The sequence below is a fragment of the Eurosta solidaginis genome, chromosome 4 (assembly GCF_040869045.1).
Source record: "Eurosta solidaginis isolate ZX-2024a chromosome 4, ASM4086904v1, whole genome shotgun sequence".
NCBI lineage: Eukaryota > Metazoa > Arthropoda > Insecta > Diptera > Tephritidae > Eurosta > Eurosta solidaginis.
In genome coordinates, this window is record NC_090322.1 from 174906484 (window position 1) to 174918552 (window position 12069).

The 12069-nt window shown below is 35.7% G+C and overlaps 1 protein-coding gene across 1 annotated transcript; it reads right to left on the reverse strand.

The window, feature by feature from the left end:
* Positions 1-4775: 4775 nt before the first annotated feature.
* On the reverse strand, positions 4776-7105 carry Lst8 (MTOR associated protein, LST8). The gene is made up of 2 exons (XM_067779216.1): positions 6827-7105; positions 4776-6763 (listed from the first exon to the last, which is right to left on the reverse strand). Exons 1-2 carry the CDS (start codon positions 6941-6943, stop codon positions 5933-5935), a joined length of 948 nt encoding a protein of 315 aa, XP_067635317.1. The 5' UTR covers positions 6944-7105; the 3' UTR covers positions 4776-5932.
* Positions 7106-12069: the final 4964 nt, after the last annotated feature.

Here is a 12069-nt window from a genome sequence, read left to right on the forward strand (position 1 = left end):
CAACTCACTGAAATCAGTAAGTCGAAAGTTAAAAGGAGAGTTATCCAATGGCGTCAGCGTAGGGATAGCAGCAAAGGTATTTAATTGAAGGACAAGCGGTAAGTGATATCTTTCGGATGGACACACAGGAAGAGTATTCTCAGAGAGATCAAATATTAAATTCTCATCGACAAACACTAGATCAGGCAACCTCGAAAGAGTATTAAATAAATTATTGATTTGAATCAAATCGCAACTTAAAATATTAACAAACAATATTAGGCAGATTGAAATCACCAAGTATGCAAAAACTCGTATCAGGGTGGCTTTCGCATAGATTGACGATGTTCTCGACATGAGATGAGATAAGAAATCACCACTGTTCGGCGGTATGTACGAGCAACATATGAAAGTTGAACTAGAGGAACTGGAAATACAGGCGCACAGCTGATCTAGTAATGAATCATGATGTAGAAGTTGAAACCTCGATGAATGCAGGTTTCTGTTAACTGCAATCAACACTCCACCCCCTTTCTTTTGACCAGTTTTCACGGAGTCTCGATCTTTTCGGAAGGTTAGGAATAACTTAGAGTCAAAGTATTCTTCATCAAAGAAGTCTTCATAGAGCCACGTTTCCACAATGACATAAACGTCATAGTCCATACGAGACGAAGACAAAAGAAAATCATTAGATTTGGTGCGCATGCCCCCGACATTTTGAAAGTAGACTCAAACGTGCATTCGATGAGCAAGTGTGGATATTGTGATTGTTGTTGAGTTGATCATTACGTGAACCTACGATAGCGATGGGTTTTCTCCGATTTTTGGAAAAAACCGAAATGGCTTGATAGTGACATTAGAGGGCCACAGAGCAGGATCAAATAGCTTATTATAATCTGCTGAGCGCACACGAACTTTAAACGAAACTCTCACCAAAGAGTTGATGTCAGCATCCCTCCTTACTAACTTAAAACAAGCCAACGCTGATGTATCAATTTTGATATGCTCGGATATATATTTAACAATTTTTTCCTCTGTGACCGAGGGTCTGAAAGATGAAATATGAATCCATTTATATGGTACAAAAACATCCAGCTCAGCATTGTTATTATTGCCATTAACATTTAATTCGTTTGGAGCACTTGCCCTTCGAATAACTGTGGTAGGAGCCTTAGGTGATTTGCTAGTAGGGAAAGCAGTGACAGTGGCATATGATAGAGTATTTACTGACTCACTATTAGTAGCAATTCTCGAATAATTAGAATGAGTAATAACAAATCCGCTCTGTATGGAATCGCCCGCTGGGGGTGCAGAACCTTTCGATCTCACCTTATTTTTTGTTGACGTATTTGAAGAATTGATTATGTTAGATGTCAGAGCATTTGACAATGATGATTGTGTAATAGTTGCAGGTGAAGAAGTAAATGCATTATTAATGTTGGTTGTAAGAGCATTTGACAATGTTGACTGAGGATTAATTGTAGGTGAGGTTGCCAATGTATTTGACAATAATGATTGTGTGATAGTTGCAGGTGTAGAAGTAGATGAATTGTTAATGTTAGTTGTCAGAGCATTTTGTGTATTAGTTGCGACTGTAGAAGTAGATGAGGCTGCCAATGTATAAGTGGATTCAGGAACATTATTAGCCAGAGCAAACGAAGATTGTGTTTGTTTATTTGCAAATGTAGATGTGAAAGAAGATGGATGTTGAGAAGAGGCAAATGTAGACAGAGCGCGAAAATTATTAGAATAGGAACCGTTTGATGGCTGCATAGAAATTGTTAGTGGACTATGAACATTAGAGTTGACATTATTTCTGATGTTGAGATCCGGAGAATATGCAGGAACACTCAAATTATTGTTGGACGAATGCAAAGAATTTATTAGTTCTTCCTTTAACGAGTCAAATTTTTTAGAAAACTAGGAATTTATTATCAATAGCACTTGTGATTAGCTCAAAACCAAGCTTTTGAGCGGTGAGCACAGAATCAAGAGCTTTACAGAGCTTATCCGGCATTTCTACACACTCTTCACTCACGTACAACAAATGACGATTACATTTAATTAGTCTAATATCATAATCAGAGATATTTTTGCAACAAGCACGATGAAATATTTTTTTGCAAAAGCCGTTACACGGCACAATGCATGCATAGTTTGTAATAAAGCTATCAACATGAATGTGTGGTGCATTATTGTAAAAATAAACAAATGCGCGTTAAAATGGAAAATCGGTGTACTATATCACTCACCAAGTAGCAGTGACTCCACCTTTATTACTTATCTAAATGAAATCATCACTGAACATCTCAAGGAGGCGGATAATAATTTAATAATTGGTGATTTTAATATCAATGTAAATGTAGCGTCAACATACTCAAGCCAGCTAACAAGTTTATTTGCACAAATGGCAAAGATACAAAGGATAAACTTCGACACAAGGATAACAGAGTACTCGTCTACAAGAATTGATTTGCTATTCAGTAACAATGATAAAGTTAAAGCAGTAAATATAGGTGAACATCGCATTTCTGACCATGAGACAATCCACTTCGAAGTGCCAACAACAAAGCTTTGTAAAATGAGAAGGTATGCTACTGTTACATGTTGGGAGTACTATAGTGCTGAAAATCTTTTAACTTTGCTACGAACATGCGATTTCAGCTTTATGTCAATTTCCGGAGTAGAAACTAAAACTAAAGCCCTAAACGAAGTTGTAACTGTGGCTATGCAAGCACTGACTTATATAAAGAGGACCCAAATACAGATAAGAAATAAGTGGTACGACCGAGAATTAACAAACCTGCATAAAAGAAAAATAGAATCTTATAAAACTGCTCGAAATACCGGATTTTGGGACGAATATAACGTCATTAAGAAAATATATAAAAGAACCATAATTTATAAAAAAAAGAAATACATGGAAGATAGAGTAAATCATAACAATGGCGATATGAAACGTATGTGGAAGTGTCTAAAAGACCTCGTCGAGCTTAATGATGTTAAAAAACATATCACTAAAATTGTAATTAACGGTGAATGCCTGGAAAATGAATATGATATAGCTAATGCCCTAAATAACTTTTTTATACAAAGTATTGTTGAAATTAATGATAGCATCGAAGAAATTGTAAATGGGGATGAAATAAGCGCAAATCATAGTAATCCATTTGAAACATTTAAATTTACTGACATTGTAGTGGACGATATTATTATTATCACAAAATCACTTAAAAACAAATATGGCGGCGACAAGCTTTTATCGGAGGGTGTCGTTAAAGATGCCATGACATATACTGCTAATTTCTACAAAGACATAATTAACGAATCCTTAAACAGCGGTATTGTACCTAGTTACTGGAAAATTTCAACAATAATACCTGTTGAAAAAGTAAAAAATACAATGAAACCTGAGGAACTACGTCCAATTAACACGTTACCTACAGATGAAAAAATTATGGAGACAGTGGTGAAGGATCAACTTGTGGCATACTTAGAGAAGCACAATGTGATTATCCCAGAACAATCGGGATTCAGGAAGAGCCATTCTTGTGAAACAGCGTTGAATATGGTAATTGCAGATTGGAAAGAAGACATGGCGGACAAAAAATTTACGGTGTCTGTCTTCTTGGATTTAAAACGGGCTTTTGAAACTGTCGATAGATCTGAGCTATTGGACGTTATGTTTAAAATTGGTATAAGAGGAAAGGCTTTGGAATGGTTCCGGAGTTATTTGGGTGACAGAAAACAGAGAACGATAATTGGAAAGGAGGTTTCATCAGTGGTGGATGTTAACATTGGTTTACCACAAGGCTCGGTCTTGGCGCCAATATTGTTTACATTGTATATCAATGATATCAAAAGATGCTTAAAATATTGTAAAATACGTCTATTTGCGGATGATGCATTGCTTATCATAAGTGAAAAATATGCAGAATGTGCCATGCTGAAAGTACAAGAAGACCTGGACTCGCTATACAAATGTTTATGCCTTAGAAAACTGAAATTAAATGTCGAAAAAACTAAGTTCATGATATTTTGTAAAAACACCAATATCATAAGTAACAATAGTTTAAATAATATTACGCTGAAGGTAAAAAACATGGAAATCCAAAGAGTAGACAAAATTAAGTATTTAGGAGTTTTGATTGATGATAATCTAAATTTTGGAGAGCATGTAACTTATCTGGAAAGGAAAATTGCACAGAAAATAGGCTTCATGTATAGAACATGTAAACATATCAGTCAAAGTCATGAAATATTGGTATATCGTTCAATTATTGAACCACACTTTATTTATTGTCCTACTATTCTGCTATTAAGTAATGATATATATATTAAGAAACTTCAAATACAGCAAAACAAGGCAATGCGATTTATTTTAAAATGTTCTCCAAGAACGCCAAAAATTGTAATGCTCAATAGATTAAACTGGCTTAGTATTAAACAGTCAGTTAGTTATTTCACATTGAAATTTATACACCAACTTAGGTTAGGAATGTTACCGAATTACCTGAGTAGTAAAATACATTATAATCATGAAATCCACAATTATGGAACAAGAAATTGCAATAAACTGAGTTCGCCAAAAGGTCTCTTGAATATTTAGGGTATAAAATGTATAATGAGTTACCTTCTGATTTGAAAGACTGTGAAAATATTAGTAAGTTCAAAGAAAAATTGTTTTTATATTGTACGTCACTAAATGTGACATGAGTAGTTATGTTTAATTTCTTATTTTAACCTAAACTAGGTCTTAAAGACCGTAATAATAAATAAATAATAAATAAAATAAATAAAAATATTAGAATCCGACTTGGAAAAACATTTATTGCACTTTGCACAGGAATCATCCATGACAAAAAATACAAACAATTAAAGTAAAATTGATAGAGCGGTAAACAAAAACACGACCACACACAACGAATATCCATGTTACATAATAGGGCCCCTGGTACATATATATGTTAAGGCTCTTCGCCCGTCTTGTTTTGAAAAAGAAACAACTACTAAATAAAAAACCAACATCGAGTGTTATTGTATAATATTGTGGTTCCACTTAGACATTTTCACTGATTGCTCACCGACTGTACGTATATGAAAATTTTGGACATATGTTAATAGGTTTGTTTGTTTAATGGTGTGTTCAATTTATACTTATTATTTAAGAATTCATGAGCTTAACACCGGCTTATAAAAATTTAATATTCAATTATTATGTTTTCTAAGAGAAACGGAAATGAAATAAACATTTACTGGCTAAGGCAACTGCAGTTTCACCGAGTGATTCGCGGTTCAGTGAAACCTTTGATAACTTTACGAAATTGCCTGATGATGATTGCGAGGCGGTTTTCGAAATGGTACCATCACAATATGCCAATAAATCTTTCTTAGAATACATAATAATTGAATATTCAATTATTATAAGCAGGTGTTAAGCTCATGAATTCTCAAATAATACGTTAATAGGATTTCAACTTCTCTAAATAAATACATTTATCAATACTTGTGGGCTGCTTGACAATATGCCATCATTTAAACTCAAGCGGATGTATGAAATACAAAACGGAACGCATTGATTGCATATATTTTTCTTGAATTACCGCTATGAAATCCTAAATTATTTCTCAACAAATTTCTGGCTGAATTAACTACTATAGTTCTTATGCTGAAAATATACATATTTGATTTATTACCCATATCAAAAATTTTTACCCGCTTGACCCATATTTTCAAAAGTTATTAAAGATGGTAAGAATCTAATTTTAACTAAAATTGGTAAATTAATTTTCTTGAAACTTTAGATACCTTTAACGTATGTGGTAAATAAACAACATATTCCGCGTGCAAGTGCATCATTATCCTTCTCTTTACTATATTTAGTCACACATTCTGTCGTACACAATAAATCGCCGTCACTCAAGCTACCTGTCTCACAATGAGAAGCTTCATGTTATTCCGATACAATTTCATCTTTAAATGACAACGCTGTTATTGCTTTCGTATGTCCTGTATATTTGCGTTCAGGATTTTTAGTTTGTAATTTCCATAAGCGTGCTATACTATCCGAAGACGCAGTGAATACATATTTCGAATCAGCACTAAACGCTGCATCCCATATCCAATAATTGTCAACGCATAATTCACGCCACATTGTAAAGTGATCAGTCTCCCAAATACGTGCAGTACCATCGCCTGAGGTAGTTATAAGTAAGCGTGAGTCGGGACTAAATTTACAACGTAACACATAACGCTTGTGTGCCGCTATTTTTAGTTTAGGACTTAATGTGCTCAATTGTTGATTTGGGGATGAGCTTAATGACCAAATATAACAATTGCCTTTATTATTTACTGCTGCCATATATTGGCCATCTGGTGAGATTGCAACATCTTGTATGGATGCATCTACTTCGGGTATTAATTGATCATGTACCTCAGATTTTACATCCCACAGGTATACACCCCCATTTTGTGATCCCATCGCAATTTCAACTTGATTTGGATGTAGACACGCTGCATTGACAGGCGCCTGACAATCGAATACACGCGAACAATGTGGTTGGGGTGAGAGCATATCCCATATGCGTACACGATGATCTTCGCCTGCCGTAAACATCCAATTTCCATCTTCTTGAAAACCCAAGCGTGTCACATTCTTTTGTACACCTTCGAAGTTAATGATGGGCGTTTTGCAGCTAGTCTCCATATCATATAATCGTATGCATTGATAACCACATGCGGCTAAGCGTGTTTTGTCTGGTGTACGATCGAGAGCATTTACTTGCTGTATAAAAAAGACGAACATATTATATTCATAATTATTTAAAGTTGATTCATATGCAATTACAGATGTCTCAACAAATCCCATTGAATGTATGCAATTGCCGGTGTGCGCTTGCCAAAGTTTGATTGTGTGGTCATAGCCACCTGTGGCCAGTATTAATTGATCGCCAGTAGCTTCCATTATATTTAAAATGTAAACCTTTCACAATTTCATTTTATTTATATAAACACAGTTTAAATAATCATGTATTTTAATCAAAACTAGGACTATTAGAGTTTGTATTACATTATTAATAGACACAAAATTTTCGTTATTCTTATGACAAGTGTCTTCTTCTTTACTAGAAGCCATTTCCAATAAGCTGCAAACATTGGTGCGTTATCAGTAACTAACCTTATAACCATTGTAAATTTTACCAAGTAGCGCAACTAACAGCTGATCGGTGAAAATTCGCACATTCACACGCACAGTTCTCGACTCAATTTCAAACAAAAACTTTGGATTATTTAACTCAAATTTTAAAGTGAGATAATCCTTACGAATTTATGTATATAGAATATATAAGGCGTTTTTGTTGTTATTTAAACAATAGTTTTATATTTATTAAAGCTTTTATAATCTTTTTTTTTAACTTTAAAAAAACTCCGAACACCATTCCTTCATTATATGACATTCGACTGCCTAGTCCACTGCCTTCCACTCTATTCGCAACATAACCTCTAATTAAGCTGCCAAACTATATAGTAAACAATGCTTATAACAGCTGATTCGACCAACATTCTGGGTCTCAACATAGTGTACAAGTACAAGTGTGTTGACTTCTTTCTGACAGGCACTCGCTTAAGTGAGCATAACGGGAAAATCTGGGTTGCAATTGTTGTTTCGGTTGAAAACGGTCAATTAGGGTTCTGTGCAGAGACGTCAAAGATTGAAACAGGGTTTATGTAGTCACAAAGGTGTTGCTCCTGTTCCACAGAATTTTAATTTTATATCATGGCGAAAAGTGTTCAGTTCAGAGTTATTGATTTTCATTAAAAGTTTAATTTATTACGTAGGGTTACTCCTTTAAGTGTAAAAAGCAGAGAAAACGTAGTTTTTCAAATTATTGTGAAAAACTTTTTAATTTGAATTTCTGTACACTAGTTCACTATATTTTGGTAACACAAGAATCTGGAGGTCAATTCCTTAACTATGGAAAACTTAAAAATGTACACTTATTGAAAACTCATTTGCACACACAATTTACACTATGAATTTAGTTGTGTTTTATGCACAAAATTTTGAAACTAAAAACAAAATTTTCATTTGTCAGAAAAAATAAAGAAAAAACCGCCTAATGTCAAAAACCCTATCGAAATACGACCTGGCTTGTTTGTTTTTAATGAACTACGTTGTATTTTTCGGATTTCCACAGACGCTTTAGTTGTGTTGCATTCATTAATTTATCTGTCGGGCGAAGTATCGAATAATTTACATAAATGCTTTGGTTGCGTGCCTACGCTTTGACAACGCCATAGGAAAGCCAATAAAACGCCGTACGTTATCTTTGCTTTGAAGCGACCAAAGCGTTTATATAATTTTGCCCTTATGCATTTGTGTAAACAGCCTTAGAAGTGAAATTTTTCCATGTTACACGTGTGGCGCTTTATATTTTGAGTCCTAGAAGGAGTATGATGAGCAGCTTATAGAGTATGATTTTTTGTTCGTCGGGAGAGGACTTCGCAGTATTGTCCGAGGCCTCGTTTGATTACGAGTGGCTCGCAGATGTTTTTTCCAATACTGACAGGACGCAAAAACATTTCCCGTACCCGTTTAAAGTTCGCTTTTTCTAAAAACCGATTCTATCAGTTCCTTAAAGTACCCAGTGGCCATATAGCAGACCTGCGGACCGTGCATAACAAGTACATATACGATTAGAGTATATGATGAGTAGGTAACTAACTATGCAGCAAAATTTACGAGTGTTGGAAACCTGTATCTAATCGGGTAAATCCAAAGAATATATGTGATATTCATAACGTATGTAGACTGGCAACACTACCTTTCGGAAATATTTTTGTCCACTGTTTTTTCCCTCGATGAGTGCCGAAAGAGCTATACTGGAAAAAGGGGCACTGCTGGAAATCGGCAGATAAATTGATCAAGCGCCTCCTTTACCTTCTCATCCTGGTATCTTTTTGGTGGGAGCACCAGTGTGATGATAATGCTCGTAAGTTCGTTTACACAGATTCGCTTATCTCTTTCGAAGAACTTTTCTCTCGAGCTATCCCAATACCGCCGCCCGGATATTGTCATCGTCAATGCTTCTGCACCGTATAACAGAACGGATTTGGTAAGTGACCTGTAGAGCATAATTTTAGTTTGTCTAGTTCTCGGTTTCAATGGCCTACTCAGTCCAAAATAGCATTTATTGGCAAGCGTGATAGTAATATTGCTGATTTCCACACAAACGAAGTCCCCTACTATTTCGAAATGGACAATACGCTGACTCTTTGCTAGATGACAGTTGGTACTTCATGTTGACCTCATTGGTCATCAAACCCATTTTTTCTGCAGCATAAAATTAAAGAAAACGCATGATATGGCATCACTCTGTCTCAAGCCCCATTTAGTTTCGAACAGCTCGGAGAGGTCCTTCCCAATTCTGACTGCGCTGACGACGTTGCTCAACGTCATTTTTACAGCCTTATAAGTTTTGCGGGGAAGCCAAATATGGATAAAGCGGCTTACAGGTAGCTCCTAGGTAGCTCGATTCACGGTGGACTTCAATATTTCGCACAATACCCTTGACAGAACCTTACTTGGACACTATGAAGGCTGATTCCGCGAAAGTTGGCGTATTTTGCAGGATCCCCCTTCTTGTGAACTTGGGCAAAGAACACTTAGATTCTAATAGTCAGGCACACACTTGTCCGACCATGTTTTACAAAGAAGCTGATGCATGGGCATTACCATTGCCCCACCGCCGTATTTGGATAGCTACACAGGCAATCCACCAGCGTCAGCAGCTTTGTTGTTTTTTAATCTGGTTATTGCTATTCTAACTTCGTCATAATCGGGTGCGGGAACATTAATTCCATCATCATCGATTTCGGTCTCGGGTACATCTTCCATAGTCTAAGTAATTTCTGGACATCGGTTACAAGGTCGCCATTTTCGTTCCTGCAGGAGTTTGTCCAGGACATAAATTCTTCAATTTTAAGCTGAATTTGTTGGTAAAATATGCGGACGTTAATCCTAGTGCTTAGCAGGTCAAGCTCCCCGCACTCACACCTTTCTGCCACTGTTTTTTCCTTCCTAGAAAGGCTTCTTGCTTTTTTTTTCCACCCGCGGTGGCGTTCACACATTCTTCTGGTTGCCTTCGCTTTAAACGTAGACCTGTAAGCAGTTATTTTCTTACGGTTGCAACACGGCATTCCTCGCCGGCGATAGGAAGTGCTCCCACAGCTCCTGCATTCCGTCGGGTTAACTTTTGCTCTCAGAGAGTCGGTGTGAGAGTCGAGTTCCAAAATTTTAGGCAGTCTGTTGTGATTACAGCCTTTGGACCTCTAGTTTTCGTGTGTTTTTCTTTTTTTCTTGCTTTAAGCTGCGCAGTGGCGGACGCGTATTTTAGCTGTGGAGAGATAGTGATTCGAGTCGATGCTAGGTCCTCGAATAGTGCGCAAATCTAAAACACTAGAGGCATGCCGTCTTTCGTTTACAACGTGGTCGATCTTATTGCGTGTATTGTGCCACATGTTTCGAGCACCAAGAAAGTCTACCAGCCTCAGTCCATTAGGGACAGTGTTCGTATGTTCGTTCTAAGCGTTCTTAGAGTGAGTCTTTCACCTAATCGTCCGTCTTCTCCGTCGGTGCATGGGCGCAGATGATTCATATACTAAAAAAATTCCGAAAATGGCAAGACGTTCATTCACATGCGTCAACGAAACTGAGCGTATTTTCATATTTTGTTCCACCAGAGAATTTAAACACAATGAGAAGGCGTTTTTGCTAGATTCCAACTTTTTTGCATGTGAACACGTCTTGCACTTCACCACACACAATCCAATTTCAATGTTAACCAGTTAACAGCAGAAAATTCTCTGTCAACAGTTTCAGCTGGTGTATAAATTCTCTGGATTTTCTCTTAATATGATTTCCTTGTGGGAATATAGGTATTTAGTAGGATTAATTAAATTTAAATTTTATTACTTGTAGCAATATATTTGCTTGTTTTATGATTTAATATGAATTTGAACTTAATTAATATAATAATAGCAATATATTTGCTTGTTTTATGTTGATGCAAATTGCAGAAATTTTGCTTATTTCTTTACAAACAAAAACCTATTCATATACCCAAAATATGCCCTTTCATGAAATGTATGTAAATTAATCATACATTTATGAATTATCCCATCCCTTCTTGTTAATAAATTAAAATGTTAGGAAAATGCATGCAAATAGTGTTTTGCCGACGGCATTTGCACACTTGGAATTTCTGTGCACACGAAATCCATTGCATATTTATAAAACGTTAATTTGCATAAAATGTATGCATATTAACCATGAAGTATGAATTATTAATAAATTGAAAAATTGAAATAAATAAAATATTTGATAACAATTGAATAAATAAAAAATATTTAGTTATTATTTGGACTATGGGTGGGAGGGGAGGTACCTATAAAGAAATTTCCTAAAGCATTTTATATGTGTTATTCAGTACAATGATGTAAGTACCTATGTACTTGAATATTTCCAAAGGCAGGTTTGATAAGCCAAGTCAAACTTAAATACATTTGACCTGCCTCAAATCAACCTTAAATATGTAAATAAGACCAACAATACACAAAAGACATGTGCCTGTTGATCAGATGTTGAGCATTGTATCATTGAATATATATGTATGAAAATACAAACCAAAGCAAAAAAGTACAAATGCAGATACATATATACATATTCAATAATACTGCAATTAAAGGCAGACATGTATAAAAAGCTTGGTCGCTTTGATGCTGTGGCAGTGCCTTAAGTTATTAATAAAACAACTTGTCGCGTTATGAAGCGACCAAATCAATTATGGCAATCCGCGTATACGGCCATGGATATGTAAATATCAATGCTCGTAGTAATTAGCCGACGAAATACAATAGGCACGAGCCAAATTATGTGTCGTCGGTGGTTTAAAGCAGGCATGCTTAACCAACGAACCGATATCATTTCGTTACGATAATTAACGTTAATAAACGAAACAAAGTCATTTCGTTTCGCTTATTAACGTTAAGAACGTCAAATTAACGAAATGATTTCGTTACGTTATCTGC